General features: G+C 42.8%; 1 protein-coding gene across 2 annotated transcripts in view; it reads right to left on the bottom strand.

Moving 5' to 3' along the window:
* Positions 1–243: 243 nt before the first annotated feature.
* The window catches only part of RFX4 (regulatory factor X4), an 85,588-nt gene continuing 68,153 nt past the window's right edge, over positions 244–17,678 (bottom strand). For both annotated transcript variants that reach the window (XM_074220824.1, XM_074220825.1), the window contains exons 15-17: positions 13,496–13,661; positions 12,620–12,758; positions 244–1,145 (exon numbers count right to left, since the gene is read on the bottom strand). In XM_074220824.1, coding sequence (XP_074076925.1) covers positions 873–1,145; positions 12,620–12,758; positions 13,496–13,661 — 578 coding nt within the window. In that variant the 3' untranslated portion in view covers positions 244–872. The remainder of the gene's footprint in view (positions 1,146–12,619; positions 12,759–13,495; positions 13,662–17,678) is intronic.

Here is a 17,678-nt window from a genome sequence, read left to right as displayed (position 1 = left end):
TCTCACTTTGTCTCTCTCTCTCTCCCTCTCTCTCTCTCACACACACACACACACATTCTCTCTCTTTCTCCCCTTTCTTCTCTCCCCCTTCTCTCCCTCTCCCTCTCTCTCTCTCCCTCTCCCTCTCTTCTCAGTCTCTCTCTCTCTCTCTCTCTCTCTCTCTCTCTCTCTCTCTCTCTCAATCTCTCCTTCCCTCCCTCTCTAGTTCTGCCATGTGCAAACCCTCCCTTCCCCACCCCCCCATTCCCCCACAAACAAGACAATGCTTACAATGAAAGATAATGCAGACGCTATCACAAATAATGGTGTTTAGGAGAACATGAAGATTTCACATCATGAAGTTCCATCCAGGTGCAGCAAAAGGACCGACATCACAGGATTCTGCAGATCGCCTCTCAAGTACTCACTGGATAGTAAGTAAAACAAAGAATCGGCTTCAAGGCTTCTCTTCTGGATGAACTGAGCATTCTCCAAATACAAGAAGACTCCAGTCTGTCTCCAGTATCTGCCCCTCAAGACTCGAGTGTCTGTCCACATGGAGGGATGGCTTGCTGGGCGAGGCACCACACAAGAGTCTTGGGACAGAGAAGAAGGCGAGGGCTAGCCTCCTGAAGAGAGTGTCCAAGCTGGCCGGCCAAAAGGAATGCTGCCGGGCTGGAGTTTAGCGAGTCCTGTTTCTGAACTAAGGTTTACTCATCGACAGTTCTAACCCAGCTTCATGTTTATTAGGAAAGCAGACATCTAGGTAAAGTTCCACGAGTTCTAAAAAGTGAAGAGATCAAGTCTTCTGGTGTTGGTTGGGTTTTTAATTATTATTATTAATTATTATTATTATTAATATTAAATATGGATTCATACTATACCAGTCATTCTCACTTTGCCCAGCCTGTGGAAGCTTCTCCGTTGATATAGGCAAAACCGGGAAAGTGTTGCATGTGCTCATACTCGGAATTCCTGCGGGTGGTCAGGGGGGTGTACATGTCACTAGAGCTCCCATATCTGGTGGAGTGCACGGGCGGGCTTGGGTAGCATGTGTTGGCTGAGGGTACTTCTGGCCATCGGGGAGTAACCGGAGTAGGGTGTAGTCTAGGGGCGCTGCTCATCAGACAAGGCTCCATCCGAGAGGTGGGGCTGTTGAAAGGGTACTTGGAAAGGTAGAAGAAAGAAATTCAAGAAGGTTAAAACCATAGGGTGTGCAATAATGACCAGGTTAGCCATACCCATGCTCTGTTTCAAATTTGATCATGTTAGGATGCCACAGTGAGGAAATCAATGCTCATTAAAAGACCCTGGAGAAAACCATTAATCATAGATAAAGAGGATATTCACAACCTGAGAAATTCTGGTGAATTGGTTCTCCTAAGGAGGAAAGCCCTAGTCCCTTCTCTTGGCCCAGTAGATTTGGAATCCTGCCTTCAAAAAAGATAACTTTCGTAAGTTATAGAACTGGTCACCTTCTATCCATCCCCAAGAGTAAACCTTCCAAATAAAATACAGTGACCCTCTTTCAAACCACATTTCCCAGTTGAACTCAGCTCCTGAATGACCTAGTGCTGAAAGGGAAGATTTAAGAGGATGAAAGTCAATAGTTCAAAAGTTATAGTTATTGGTTTTTACAAGAGACGGCCCATGTTTTGGTTCAAAGCCATGGCTGTCCTTGGTGGCCACCTAGGGTTTGCTGTTAGGATGAGGGAAGAAGGGCATTCTGGGGAAAAGGGAAGATTATGGGGTGACAAACATGGGGGCTCTGTGGAGGCTTGCGGCATAGGGAAAATGGCTCCAAGGAGAGAAGATTCCTAGGAGAGATTTGTTTTAGTGACAATAGACACTGCTGGGCTATGCTCCCATTCATTCTCCTCTGCTGCCACAACGTTTATGCAAATTAGCCCCTTTTTAGCACTAGCAGAGGAGAGAGCAGAGGGAGGAGGTGGGGGCTCCCCTGGTAGACTCTGGTGCCAGTTGGTCCGAAGATCAGCCTTGCTGCGCCAGGGCCACCCCAACATGGAGGGGAGCCAATCATAGAGGGATAGAGAGAAGGCGGGGAGTAAAGGAAAGGGCTTGTGTGTGGATTCTTCTGCTCCCCATCTGTCTTTCCTAACAGTTGGAAAGTGGGGACTGGAGAGATTAGGTAGGGGTCTACCTCCTGTAGGGCAGACAGACAGGCTGAAACCTGGACAGCAGGGAGAAAAGGGAGAATGACAACAGTGGCTGCTCCTTCCAGTCAAGGCAGCCAAAGGGGATCAAGTCTTTCCCTCCGTGAAAGGAGGTTGGATAAACCTGGAAAGCAAGAGGGAGAGTGTTAGGGCCAAAGACGGTGGATGGAAAACTGGCCACTTGTGGCTCCACCTTGACAGGAGGAACTCCACCTCAGGAAGGGATTCCCAATGGGGCTAAGCCCACCTGACCCAGCCACCATGCTGTCAAGTGAACAGCTGGGTAGGAGGGAGGGCGTAGGTGGTGCCTGGGAGCACCAGGGAGAAGGAATCAGGGCTGTTGCCAAGGAGACTGGAGAAGAGCAAACCCCATCTTTTGGGTATCTACAGCAGATCTTTAACCCTGGGAGCCTATTGATCTCTTTTTCCTTCTGCTCTGTGCCGTGACAGCATTATTAATGGGTTGTGGCTTCTAGGGAGCTGCAGGAGACCCTTAAGAAGGCAGACCGGTGAGCCTTCCAGTCTCAAATGATGGCCCTGTAACCTGGGAACCCAGGGCAGCCCCTTGTTTTCAGAAAACAAAAATCCCAAACAAGAAAGTGAGAATTGGTGGGGAGGTGATTTGCGCATGACCTGAACAGATACTTCACTTTGCAAGGAGGATCTTTCACCAATACTTCCTTGGTGCCTGCTTCCCAGTCATTACATTTTTTTTAAGGCAAATGGGGTTAAGTGGCTTGCCCAAGGCCACACAGCTAGGTAATTATTAAGTGTCTGAGACCGGATTTGAACCCAGGTACTCCTGCCAGTCATTACATTTGATAGAGCAAGATGCCCCCATTCTGCATTTTAAAAGGAGAGGGGGAGCCCAAGAAGTCTACCTCCTTCATCAAGTCATTTCACAACCTTCACTGCTACCCTACATAGCTTCAGAGCCTGGGCATCTTTCATGAACTGGAGAGTCTGGGAAATCTGACCAGGGCATTCATTCTTGCCCTTTGGTAATGGGTAATCATACCATGGATGGCAATTGCAAAACCTCTATAAACCTGAGAGATGCTGAAGCCAAAAAACTCATCCTTTTGAAAGTGATTCAAATGAAATCATTTCAAAAAGTAGTTAATAAAGTGCCTATGATCCAGGCACTGTGCCATACACTGGGTGAATGAACAAGGACAAAAAATTTTTAAAATTATTTGTTCCTGCCTTCAAGGAGCTTACATTCTAGCAGTCAGCTTGATAATAAAACTCTCTGAACTTAGCCAGGCTGGTTCAGTTGGCAGACACAACCTCTTATCAAAATATTCCGGCTTAGTGGGCATCATAGCTTGGATTTGGTAACTGATGATGGTAGTGCCAGAAGAGGAGGGGAAGGAGAAAAACTGACTTTGGAGCTGTTATGGACCTTAGAAAGCACATAGTCCAACCCCCTAATAAATCCAGGAAGGTTTATTATGACCAATAGAATGGAAGCTTTTGATCAGTGCATGTGGGTTGATTCCTTGCCTATGATCATATAGTCAGTATTCACACCGAGGTCATCAGCCCCCATATCTATTGGAGATACCCGTGGAGCAGTTCTGCCTCTCACTGATAGCATACCTGGTTGCAAGGTTAAATGGCACCTTATCCACCAGAAGCCTTGCCAGAACTCCCCTTCTGCTGGCATTGCCTCGGACCATTGCCTAGGACCACTCACCTTGGTGGCTTGATGATTTGACCTTTGCCTCTGCCCAACTCTAAGACTTAGCTCAGCTCCAACCCTCACCTTATTCAGGAAGCCCTTCCATATCCCCATCAGTGTTAAAACTCTCTCTTCTAAAACTTCCATATTATCTACATGCAAGATGCCATTCCCATTAGTATGTAAGCTCCTTGAGGGCAGGAACTGGTTTTTTGCTTTGTATTTTTATCCATCGTACTTAGCACAGTGCTAATGCAGAGTGAGCAAATATTCATCGACTGACTGAATGATTGATGAGGTAGCGTCAGAGTAGATTTACCCATGTAGGTTACTTGCCACCAGATGGAGCATTTTCCTTCAAGGGAACATGGCATAAAATTTGTGGGTTTTGTCCTTGACTGAGGACATGTGCAGCTGTGCCCATGAGCTGGGTCATGAGCTCAAACAAGAAAAAAACAAGCAGGCTTTAAAAGAGACTTTAAATATCTCCTATGTGACAATCAAATTCTGTTGTGGCCTCTTCTGAGATGGAAAGTTTTGTCCTGGTAGGTCAGCTAATTGCAAATGAGTCAGTGCCTTATTTTCCCCATAGTGAAGAGACCATTGAAGGACAATATTTGTGAAGTGCCCATTGGCCCCGGCCTGGCGATTAACTCAACCAAGGAAGTTTCTATTCATCCTTGTTAGAGTGTCCACAGCAAGGCCATCTGCACGGATGCCGACCCAGGCAGCCCGCATCACCTCTCGCACTTTGCATCCGGCTTTAATGAAGGGTCCTGTAGCTTGCACAACTCACAACAGTGGAGCTTGGAGATGGGGGCCAGGCATAAAAGCCATGCTTGTTGGAGGGCTCTTGACAGGAAATGGCCATTTTTGGGGGGGTCAAATCCCACTTGTTGCTGGGTAAATTGAGATAAGACATTTGTGTGTGTGTGTGTGTGTGTGTGTGTGTGTGTGTGTGTGTGTGTGTGTCTGTGTGATGGGAGATCAGTCAAATAGTTAGAATTTAGGTCCTTCCAAACTTTAGAATGGATTTTGTCTTTTTTTTTAATAGGGGGATGGGGAACCATCTTAGAACATGCTATTTTAAGAGACTACTTCCAGTACCAAAGGCTTATTTTTCTCCACATGGAGAAAGAAAGAATGAATCCTTTATTTCTGTCCTCTGCCAAGCTAGCTGCAGCTTGGGCAAGAGGGTAAAAGGTGGTCTTGTGAGTCCTGCAAATTGTTTTCCTAATGAAAGCTGGGCTAACATCTCCTCACGTGTCACTTAAGGATTCTGGGCTAATGGACCATCCAAGCTCACTGACCAGTTGAGTTCTTTTAGGTGAGTATTAAAACTCTTACCTAGAGGGAGGGAGTTGGGGGTTGCCATATATACTTTTTTAGAAGAATTGCCCTTAATGAGAACTTCGGGCCAAACTTCCTCCAGCCCAAGATGCCATCTATGGATCTGTCTAAATGGGGAGCTGCTAAGTCTCCACTGAATTGGGACACTCCAGCTCCTGGCTCTAGATGATCTAGCTTACCAGACTGTTTGAATGCCACGTGAAGAACACCACTGGTATTTCAAGGTCCTACCATGGAGCATGACCATTTAGATAAGTCATAGGGAGTCTGCTGAGTCTCATGTTAGTGTCTGGTTCAGTTTGGATATCTTTGGACCCTCTTGTCCTTTGCTGATCCAAGAGACAGACACTTAGGGGTCATGGACATAGTCAATGGTCAAAAAAAGATTGGTTGAATGAAATCTAAGCATCAAGATCTTTACTACTGTGTGACTCTAAAAAGTCACACCCACTCTCTGGGTCTTGAGGTTTTTCCTCTGGAGAATGAAAGGATTGGGACAAATGATCCCTGATGTTCTTTCTGGTCCTCATATCTAGCTCTAACCATTCCGACCTTTTCTGATTCCAACATTTGTCATTTGGAGACAGAGGATCATAGATACAGAGACTTAAAGAAGTCATCCACTCCAGCTATGTGGCACTGGTGTTCACAGAGCACTGTCCTGGAGATGGGTGGATCCAAGTTCCACATTTACTGGCGGTGTGAACCTGGAGTTCAGTCTGCCTCAGTTTCCTCATCTGATAACAATAGTATCTACCTCCCAAAGTTGTTGTGAGGATCAAATGTTTGTAAAGTGCTTAGCACAGACCCTTGTTCTTACTACAAGACATATAAATGCTTATTCTTTCCCATTGTACAGATGAGGAGACTGAGACCTAGAGAGATCTCTTCCAACTTAACTTCTAAGATTCCTCCAAGTTCTCACTCAGTTCTGACTTTCTTCTCTCCTAAGGCCCCTCAGAGCTCTAAGACTATCTTTAAGGTCCTCTTGTAATTCAGATATTCTAGGTTGTGAAATTATAGAATACAAGGGCTCTAGAGACCAATTTTTTTTTTGTCCAAGTGGAACAGGAGGTATTGTAGATGGTGAAAACTTGTTGATTGAATGCTCAAGAATTTGCGATCGCCATTCCTTTTGACACTGACAAACAGAAATCTAAAAAGCTCAGACTATTTAACTCTCCAGTTTACTTTCTTCCTATTTTCTCAATTCCAAAGAAAGCTACTAGAGAAGAGATGAACAAAGACCCCAGTTGGGTGAGTTTTATAGCAATCGACAGCAAAACCAGGCCCCAGTACTCTACGCTTCATCTTTGGACAGCGGGAACTAGCATTCTGGTCCCCATGGCCATCCTTGAGGGCCCCTCCTAGATGGACCAGCCATCATTCCATAAATGAATAAACCAAGGCAGACAGGGGCTACAAGGGGCCTTGTCTTACAGTCACTGAGGAATCAACACAATCAAGGGGAGAATCTGGGTTTGCTTCTCAGTCCTAGTCTTGCTTCAGAAGATTTGGTCAATTTGGCTCCTTTTGCTAACCTAAAACCCTCTCTAGTGATTGGTTATTAGATAACATTGTTCCAATAGATGTTTACCCAGACTGCAAAAGGAATCCCTATTTGGGGTTAACTCCCAGATACCATAAGAGAATCAACTTTGGCAAAACAGATCTGTATGAGACTTAGGAAGCCATCGTTTCTCTCCAAGTCCATGAATTAAGAACAAGTTCAGAAGATTGGCTTTTGGGATTTTATAAAAGAGAGAGGTCAGGAAGGAGGAAGGTAAGAAAGAAATCAAGAAAAGGTGTGACTTCATTTTCCCCTTCATTTTTAGTTGACTTCGACTGTGCTGACAAGTTAGACCAAAACATGAGGAGGTGGCGCAGCGGATAGAGCACCTGCCCTGGAATCAGGAGTACTGAGTTCAAATGTGACCTCAGACACTTAACATTTACTTAGCTGTGTGACCTTGGGCAAGTCACTTAACTCCATGGCCATGCAAAAATCAAACAAACAAACAAACAAAACATGAGGAGATTATATTCTTCCTCTCTGCTGGTCCTTCATTGGAGGCTCGATGATTGGGAGCATCACAGAGACCAGCTCCAAGTTGGATTCCATGACTCTGGGATCTTTGATAAAGCAATTCTCAGTCATCATTAGGACCTCTGAAAGTAGTGTGGCTTCTGGTCCCAGGAGCCTCAGCACTTTGGATGCTTGCATCTCTTCCTGACGCAGCTACAAGTCTATAATGAATGCCCCAGGTGATGACCTAGTGGAACTGATGCCCAAATTTGTCTGGGGATTCCCCAAAGGCTCTCCCCTGATACTGCAGATGGAAATCAAAACACACCCATTTACGCCAAGTGCTCCATGTGTTATGGCCAGATTCTCTTGCTGCTATCCAAAACATGATGTAATCCAAGGAGCTTTGAGTGATCTCTTCCAGGCTACATAGATGTCAGGCCTGGATCATCCATTTTTATCTCCATGTTCTGATATTTGCCAGAGGGATAAGTCTGACATTGAGTGATGAGTGAATGAATGAAAAGGGATTTATCAAGGGCCTATTATATGTTAGTAGATGTCTGGAAAAGATTGACATACTCTAGCCCAATACTCTTTCTCACTAATCTCACCCAGAGATAAGAAAATAAAAAATTGGAGAGGCAGTGAGCAAGCTCCCTTGAATTGGAAGTTCCTTGGGGTCAGGAACTATTTTCTATTTTGCTTTTTGTCGCCCCACCACCTCACAGAGTAACTTGCCTATTGAATTGAATTAGGAAAATAGAAATGGAATCATAAGCAAAGGAACTCTGTCAACTGCCTACTGGCAAAGGTTCCTGTAATTCTTACCTGCAGAGAGCCAAGGGAGTTAATTTAGCAACTCTCAGTCCATGAAACATCCCAAGGGAAAGAATGGACAAACAGACACAATTGGGTTGTGTGAACCAGTCAATTTTCCAAACTATATTTAAAGGCAAATGTTAGGTTTACCTAGGATCCCATTTTAAGCTAGCTTTTTTTTTTTTGGTTTTTACAAGGCAGTGAGATTAAATGAGCTGCCCAAGGTCACACAGCCAGGTTATTATTATGTGTCTGAGGTTGGATTTGAACTTCAGTCCTCCTGACTCCAGGGCTGGTGCTCTATCCACTGTACCACCAAGCTGCCCAGAATTGCTCATTTTTGTGGCAAATGGATATACAGAAGCATATCATTGGAAGTGGTTTATATTGGCTTTGGAGAGTGGATCATTAAATTGTCAGTGGTATACCTCAGAAATAAGTAAATGCTGCAATACAGAGTTAGATTGATTATTTTGTTGATTCTCCAAGATGAAGAAAGTGAGGGAGGGAATGTGAATAATGAAGAAGTTGTTTTAAAGTATGAGTCCTAAATGTGTTGGGTTTTTTGGAAAGCCAGTTGTTAAACCTTTACCAGCCATTTCTGGTGTCACCGGATCTATTGTTTACATCTCTTGAGGGCATGTAGTAAAATCATGATACACCAAGGTCTTGAGCTTCTCACACTGAGAGCACAAAGGGCATCAGGTAAAGAGGGGTGGTAAGGGGACTGAGTTAAGGTCAATTCAGGGTCAGTTCCACTAGGATTCAACCTCAATGGGGCAGGGCTTGGTCAGAGACCCAGAGGTCCTACAACAAAGTAGGAGACAGGAGAGAAGGGGATCTGTTGGAAAAGGGAGAGAATGCTCACAAAATGAGTCATCTTAGAGGTAATTCCATCTAGCTCCAATTTATCCCATCTTATCACTGATAAAGAGACTAAATTTGAGATTGGGAAAAAAGGCATCAATCATTAACAAGGATTTATGTAACATTTACTATATGGGCAGATGGGTGATCCAGTAGATAGAGCACTGAACCTGGAGTCAACTTTCTGAATCAAATCTGGCTGCAGACATTTACCAGCTGTGTGACCCTGGATAAGTCACCCTGTTTGCCTTAGTTTCTTCATCTGTAAAATGTGCTGAAGAAGGAAATGGCAAACGACTCCAATATCCTTGCCAAGAAAATCCCAAATGGGATCATGAAGAGTCAGACGTGACTGCAAAACAAGTGAACACGTGCCACCGGTAGGGTAGCCAGATCCAGCTCTAGGGAGTAGCAAGCTGTCATTCTCCACTCCCAACACTCTTGCAACGCTTCCTCCATCTTTTCCCAGGCTAATGGAAGGGGAAAAGTATGTACATGGAACCTACATTTCCTAAGATGCTTTGGCAGTACAGCGGTCTCTCCATTGCCATGTACCATGGTTTCTCCATTTACAGAATGGCAGACTGTACAAGTGATGAGGGCATGTCATACTAGGTAGTAAATATAAAAATCAAAACAGTAACAATCCCTTCCCTCAAGGGACTTACCTTCTACCTAGGAAAATATATGTGCATTCATCTGTATCTGTATCTTAGAAATATACAGAAAATAAATATAAAATCAAGGTAAGCTAATTCCAGGGGGCGGTCTACATTGCCTTTCTTTTCACCCAGGGAAGAAGCAGACATTGGCTGTGAGGAGACAGAAAAGCAAAGATAAGAATGGAAATAACGTTTGAGAATAGTGACGGTGGAAAGGACTTCTTTTGTAGGAGAATGCATTTAAGTTGTTTCTTAAAGGAAACCAGGGATTCCAATAGGCAAAGGGAAAGAGGGAAAATATTCCAGGGATCAGACTTCTAGACAGCAGAGAGATCTATATAGGAAGAACAGGAACTAGGTCAGTTTAACTGTCTCCAAAAATGCTACGAACCATTCTGTTACCTTGAGTAAGCACCCCAAAATGTGTCTGAGGCAAGGAGTGAGAAAGACAATGTCTGATCAGCTTTTAAAGACAAATTGAGGAGCAGGGAGATCTTCAGGAGACAATTTGGATTTCCAGACACAAGGTCCTGGGGGATGGGGTGGAGAGCCCAAGACATTTCCCAGAAGAGGAGAGACAGAGATCCTGTGACACCAGTTCCTGTGGGAAGAGACCCTGGAGAGACACTATAAGGCTCCCATGAAGGGAAGAAGGACAGGGCTGGGCCAGGGAGGAGCTCACCTGGTAGGAGCACTGGGGATAGAATGACGCATGCTGTCCAGTACTTTCCTATTTTAGCTAATTATTCTTGATAACTAGGAGCTAAGTCAGTTATTTCTATAAGTTCTTTCTGTAAGTTCTAAATTTCCATGCCCTGAGGCAAAGTCCCAGTTGCCTTCCCCTGGTTATGGCTTAGCTTGTCACAGTTGTTAATAACACAGATGGGCCTAGGACCCAAGGGTCCTGAGTCCTCCTCCAATGATCTTTCCATCACACAGTGCTGCCTATTAATGAGAAAGATGGAGTTAATGAGGACACCATATTAATGGACTTAATGACCTGCCTTGTCCAAACATTCTTTATGAACACTGAAGAAAAGGTTTCCGGTGGAGGAGAGAACGCCTTTGCTAAAATGGCAGTCTACATTGCCTTTCTTTTCACCCAGGGAAGAAGCAGACATTGTCTGTGAGGAGACAGAAAAGCAATGATAAGAGTGGCAATAGTTTGAGAATACTAAGAAATACCAACAGAAAGTTCTCACTGTGTGAGCACTAGAATGCTTGGGGACTCTCTAGCTAAAAAGCAGAAAAATTTTCAGTTGTAACCTGTCCTATCAATCAGTAAACATTTAGAAAACACCTACTATGGGCTAAACCTATAGGAATACAAAGATGAAAATTAAGAGGTCTTGCCCTTAAGGAGCTTACATTCTACTGGATTTGGACAATGAAAATCTTTCTGAAATGTCTTTATGCACTTTTTTGCTTTCTAGGCATAAGGAACTATTTCGAGGGACTGCTGATGTAAAGATAGGTATTTGAATAAACTCTTCCCTCAAGGAGCTTGGGGTGGTGATGGTGGTGGTGGTGGTAATAAAATACATACAAGAGTGCCACAAATAGAATATATTAAGTACCAAGAGACATCTAGCAAAGTCCTACAAGAAATCTGAGGTGGAAGGGTCCCAGTCAATGCTTTTTGTGGCTTCAATCAGCAGGAATGATAGAGGACAGATGGAGATAGATTTTTTTTTATCTGCTAGAAATTCATCCGATTTTGGAGCACCAATATAATGAACAGGGTCTCATTTAATTCACTTTGAAAGAGAGAGGCCAGAGAACACTTAGTACCACAGATCAGAGACTTTGGATCTGATATGACAGACAATCTTGGTGTATTAAGGCAGGGAAATGACTTGATAAAAACCTGTCTTTCAAATTGATATCTTATTGTCTGATCTTGCTATCTCCTATACTTTGTTTTTCTTCCTTAAGGATATGATTTCTCTCTCATCACATTCAATTTGGATCTATGTATACCATGGAAACAATGTCAAGACTGGCAAATTGCCTTCTGTGAAAGGTGGGGAGAGGGAAGTAAGATTAGGGGAAAAATTGTAAAACTCAAAATAAATAAGATCTTTAAAAAAATAAAAATAAATTAAAAAACCACATCTTTCCAGATTAATCTGTCAGGAGTGGGCAGGTTGGAGAAGAGGAAAAGAAAGGGACTAATATTTGCAAAGTGCCCATTTTTTTTCCTGGAGCTATGCTAAACAGTGATCCTCACCACAACTCTGTGAGATTAGTGCTTTTTGTTTTCCCCATTTTACAGTTCAGGAAACTGAGGTAAACAGAGTTTAGAGTCCTTGCTCAGGGCCACAAAGCTAGGAAATATCTGAGGCTGGATTTGAACTTCTTGGGTCCAGGCCCAGCATTCTAGGTTGGTTTGGAAAGACCTAAAACCTAAAGCAGGGAAATGAGCTTTAAGCGTGAAGCCTGGAAGGCTTAGGAGAATATACAGAGTATATCTAAAAAAAATAGTGTTCTACATTTTTGTTTTTAAAGTAAATGTTAATCTACAGAAATTGAGTTTAGTTTCTTTAGTTTGTTTAGGGAAAGAAATGGTGTCCTTTAGTTTAAAGCCATGGAACAAATGCTAAGATTTGTAGTCCTGGATTCAAGTCTCAGCTCTGTCATTTGCCAGCTGTGTGACTTTGGGGAAGTCATCTAACCTCTCCCAGCCTCAGTTTTCTCATCTGTTAAATAAAGGGATTGAATGAATGGTCTCTAGAGTCCTTTCAGATCTAAAGCTATGAACTGTGAGAAATTAGTAGATTATTCCTTAAAAAGAATTGAATTCCCTGGTTGTCCACCCTGATGAAGCATGCCGGCCAAATGAATATGGGAGATGAGCAGATTGATGAAAGACAACTCCAAGATTCAGAGTGGAGGGTCTGAAAAGAAGAGATGTCAAAGATGACCTCTACTTTTTCTCTATATCCAATGACCCTCAGAACTGTGTACACTCTACTAGGGGGTTTAATAGACACATTACCATAATTTAACTCGATCCCAACACACCAGGTTTATAAAGTAGAGAGGATAGCCTTACCTGTGAGGTGCCCCTGTGGTATGGAGAATAATGGAGAGGCCCAGAGATGGCCGTGTCATGGGGTAGGGACGGGTACTGACTCTGCATTGGGTGGGGATGCTGGTTGCTATAGGTTCCATAGTTGTAACTTCCTGTGTAGCTAAAAAAAATTGAGTTTTATTTCATGAATAATGTTATTGTGGAACATCAGTTTGATATTTCAAACTTAACAAGACCATCAGCTCTAGATTCTCTGTCTTTGGGCTATCTTGTCTGGCTCCTCCTCATCCCCATCACTTGACAAACCCCAAATTATGTTTCCTTCCCAGCCAGCCCATGCTCAATGAAATGAACACTGCCCTGCTCCTTAGTAGGACCACACCATGATGTCTGTGAGTTAGAAGACCAACAACCTTAGCTTATTTGCCTTTTAAATCATTTCATAAAGACCTGAACAGAAGATCAACCTTTACAGGTCCTTCTTCCACAAGGGACCCCAAACTGCAAGGGACATAAAGGTCAAACTGGAAAGGAAGGACCAGTGGGAATTCTTAGCTCAGGGGTCTGATTTGTTCATTTCTTTAGAGTAGTAGTTCTCAAAATGTGGCCCAGGGCCTCTCAGAGAGCCCCTGAGACCTTTTCAGGGGATCCGTGTGGTCAAAACTATTTTCATGATAATATCAAGATGTTTTCATTCCCAACACAGTAAATAACAATAAATAAATAAATACTTCCACCAAAGTTCTTTGGGATCCTCAATAATTTTTAAGGGCATAAAGGGGTCCCAAGGCCAAAAATGTTTGAGAACCAGTGCCTTAGGGAAAGTGATGGATGTGTACAGGCCAGCGCTAAGAATGAAATGATAAGGCAGGGCAATGAACTGGGAAGGTAACCTACCCATGTTCTTCTCTGTGGGGATAAACTGGTATCCGATGGGTGACGGAGGAAGAAGGCACATGAGTGCTTCTCATACAGGGTAGCTGTTGGGAACTCTCAGCAGGTGAACCAGCGGCTGTTGTCACCGTGTAAGTAAGGGACCAGGTGTAAGACTGCATTGCCCCTGCTAAGACAAAATGGCACTCTGTCTGTCTTGGAGCCGAATCATAGGATACTAACATCATCTCCCCATTCTCTTGTACAGTCCCCAAGAGAGGCAAGGAGAAGACATTCAGCCAACTCAACCAAAATGAAGTGCCGTGAAAATAAACATGATGAGAACCTTTAAGTAAGCTTAAGTCAATTATTTAACATGCCCATATTATACAATAATAGAGGGTTTTTGTTTTGGTTTTTGGTTTTTGCAAGGCAATAGGGTTAAGTGATTTTGTTTGTTTGTTTTGTTTTGTTTTTGCAAGGCAGTGGGGTTAAGTGGCTTGCCCAAGGTCACACGGCTATGTAATTAAGTGTCTGAGGTTGAATTTGAACTCAGGTCCTCCTGACTCCAGGGCCAGTGCTCTATCCATTGCACCACCTAGCGGCCCCATGGAGGTTGGTTTTTTTTTTTTTAATATCCTGTCTTGATCTATTGGGAGCAGAGATTTTGAGCTGAAAGGAAAAAAATAGAAGAAAATCCAGTATAAAGGCAAGTAAGGCCTCAGGATCAGCATTTAGCTTGAGTTATAAACCAAAGTATATCCAGAACAAGGCAGTCAAGAGAGTGAAGAGATTAGAATGACTGGCAGAGGAGGATCAAGTGGAAGCAACTGGGGATGTTTACTTTGGAAAGAAGATGTTATAGGACAAAACTCAAAACAGTGAGTAGAAGTCACAGGGAGACAGACTTAAGGATCCTCCTTATAATCAGAACTGTTTAATAGCAGGAATGGCCTTGGATATATGGTAACGAGGTCTCCATAAAGTAGAAGTGTATTGATAGAAACTGGCTAAGTATCCCTCTTGGGATCTTAGGGCATGTTTCTATTTCAGATATGGGACTGGAATAGCTAAGTTCTAAGGTCTCTCCCATCTCTATGATTTGATAATATTTCTCCTTTGATCTAACAATGGCCATATTTTTTTCCTCAAAGATAGAAAAATTCCAAATAAAGTATAAGTTTAGATTACTTTAAAGGTTTGAATTTGATGGGATGGCGTGGGAATGCAGGACCTGAAAACAATGCAAAAGGATTAGAATGCATCCCTCGGGGATCAGATCTGTAGAGCAACTGGCCTACTTCTCTTCTAAAATCATCAGAGTCATTTCAGACAGCTTGCTGTCTTGGGGAAGGGGGAGGGGAAGGAAGAAGGGAGAAAGCTTTGGAACTCAAAATCTTATAAAAAATGAATGTAGGGGCAGCTAGGTGGTGCAGTGGATAAAGCACCGGCCTTGGAGTCAGGAGTACCTGGGTTCAAATCCGGCCTCAGACACTTAATAATGACCTAGCTGTGTGGCTTTGGGCAAGCCACTTAACCCCATTTGCCTTGCAAAAAAAAAAACCCTTAAAAAAATGAATGTAGAAAATTGTCTACGTGTAATTGGACAAATACTATTTACATTAAAAAATAAGAACATATCATTTCTTTAAAGGATTTAAAAATCTAGGTTCTGAAAATCAAAGCTCTGTTTCTATCTAAGTTTGACTCTATTAGACCACATAACTTCTAAGGTCACTTTCATCTCTTAAGTCTAGGATCTTGAGAGATTGTATGGAAAAGTGGGAAGAGCAATGGGTTTGCTGTCAAAAGACCTCAGTTCAAATCTCAGTCCTGCTACTTACCACCTTTGAGACCTTGAGCAAGTGATTTAATACTCCAGGCTTCAGTTTCCTCACATCAGTGGTATCAAATATATGAGGTTCTGTTTCATGAATAAAGGACAAAATTCAAAATAGTGGGTAGAAGCCACAGGAAGACAGACTTTAGTTCAATATAAAGAGGAACTTCCCTTATAATCAGTTCTGTTTAATAGCAGAATGGCCTTGGATATGTGGTAATGAGGTCCCCATCAGTGGAAGTGTATAGATAGAAACTGGATAAACATCCTTCATATAACTTCTAGCCTTTCAGAAAAAACATAGAGTATTCATAACTTTTCAAGGCAGAGCTACTAGATGGTGCAATGGATAGAGAGTCAGGAGGACCTGAGTTAAAATTTGACCTCAGATACTTGATACTTAACTAGTTGTGACCTTGGGTAAGTCACTTAACCCCATTGACCCACCAAAACAAAACAAAACATACAAGGAACTGGAGGAAGAGACTTTGAGTTAAGAATGACCAAACCATTCAGACAAATGAGAGCATTGGAATTTCCCTTAGAAAAAGAAATCAGAAAAGGAGAGGAAGGATTCCCCCCCCCCCCCCCAGTAGCAACATCTGAGAAGATAGGCTCTGAGGAAGGATTTGCATTGGAGATGGGAATTCCAAAAAAGAAAGGTGATGAAACCTTTTGACAATGAGCTCCACGGCTTGGGTTCAGGCCTCAGTTCTGCCATTTGCTGGCCGTTCCACTGTTGGCAGGTCATTACATCACTCTTCTGCTGTCACATGGCATCGTTAGACTAGATGTTTCCTTCTAATTCAAAGATTCTATGCTACTAATAGATTTCCAAGATGGGATATTTTTGGTGAAGAACATCAACTTAAAATCACAGATTTAGGTCTGGAAGGATCTCCAGGAACATCTAATGCAACCTTTACTGGTGAGGAAACTGAAGCTTAGAGTAGTTAAATGGCTTGCTCCAGGTCTCAAAGGTGGTAAGTAGCAGGACTGACATTTGAACTGAGGCCTTTTGACACCAAACTCATTGCTCTTCCCACTTTTCCACACAGTCTCTCAAGATCCTAGACAAAGAGATGGAAGTGTGAAAGTGTCCTTAAAAGTTATGTTCTCAGGGCAGCTAGGTAGTGCAGTGGATAGAGCACCAGCCCTGGAGTCAGGAGGACCTGAGTTCAAATCCAGCCCTTAGACACTCAATAATGACCTGATGGCCTTGGGCAAGCCACTTAACCCCACTGCCTTGCAAAAAAAAAAAGCAACCTGAAAAAAAGTTACGTTGTCTAATAGAGTTAAACTCAAACAGAAACATATACTTGAGCCTCCTACCGACTTAGAAAACCACACATTAACATCGTGTATGCCGTATGGTATCTTTATTTATCTTTTAATTATTTCCCAATTAGATTTTAATCTAGTTTGAGCTAGTTTGCAGCCCTTGGATTTAGTCTAATGCTTTCATGGTATAGGTGATATCCAGTGTGACTTGGCAGTAAATGGAAAAACCAGGATTGGAATCTAGGTCCTCTGACCCTGAATCTAGCACATATTTTTTTACTGTATCATGATATCTCCCCAAAAAAACTTCAACTGGTCATCCTCAATTTACCTCCAACACTATGACACAATCCAAACTGAGCAAAGGAGGCAAAAGAAAGGGAAAGAGGTGACATGTCATTGTTGTGGAAGAAGTGCCAGCCTTGAAGCCAGGAGAGCCTGGGAGCTTCTGACACAAACCTGCTGTGTGACCTGGGACCAGTCACTTCAATTTGCCCTAACAATTTGCCCTTCTAAGAATAGAAGAAAAGGTCACAACCTGCATTGGTAGAATGAGTTGCTCATTAGGGAATCCCTTATGCTAGGATTCAGTCTGAGAGATAAAAATGGTTTTGATCACAGTTAAAATTAAAGTTGAATTATACTTTTAAAAAATGTAAAAACTATTTTTTTTACTTCTCCCACTGTACAGAAATCGGAGAGAGAGATAGGCTATATGGTCTGCCTGGGCTACAGTTTGTTGACTCTATCTTATACCAACAGATCCAGTTCCCCATATCAGGGAAATGTTTTAGGGAAGACACAGTCCTAAGGCCTGTTAAGAGGTCAGAAAACTGATCTCTGAGAAGGTAACAACTAATTTTTAATCATGGGATAAATTTCTCACTTTGATTCCTTGCCAGGGCAAAGAAACAGTTAAGATGAGGTAGAAGTCATCAATCATTGACTAGTGAACAGGGACACCTGGGAATGTGTTCATGTCTAAGATTTGTAAAGACAATTCCATTAGCCCCTGAATAATTGGCTGGCTCAGGGAGCAAACCTTATATTTATTAGCAGGGTGACCATTGAATCATCATTAATGGG

The sequence above is a fragment of the Macrotis lagotis genome, chromosome 2, assembly GCF_037893015.1.
Source record: "Macrotis lagotis isolate mMagLag1 chromosome 2, bilby.v1.9.chrom.fasta, whole genome shotgun sequence".
Lineage (NCBI taxonomy): Eukaryota > Metazoa > Chordata > Mammalia > Peramelemorphia > Peramelidae > Macrotis > Macrotis lagotis.
The sequence above is the reverse complement of the archived record's forward strand: the minus strand, read 5'-3'. Positions and strand labels throughout refer to the sequence as shown.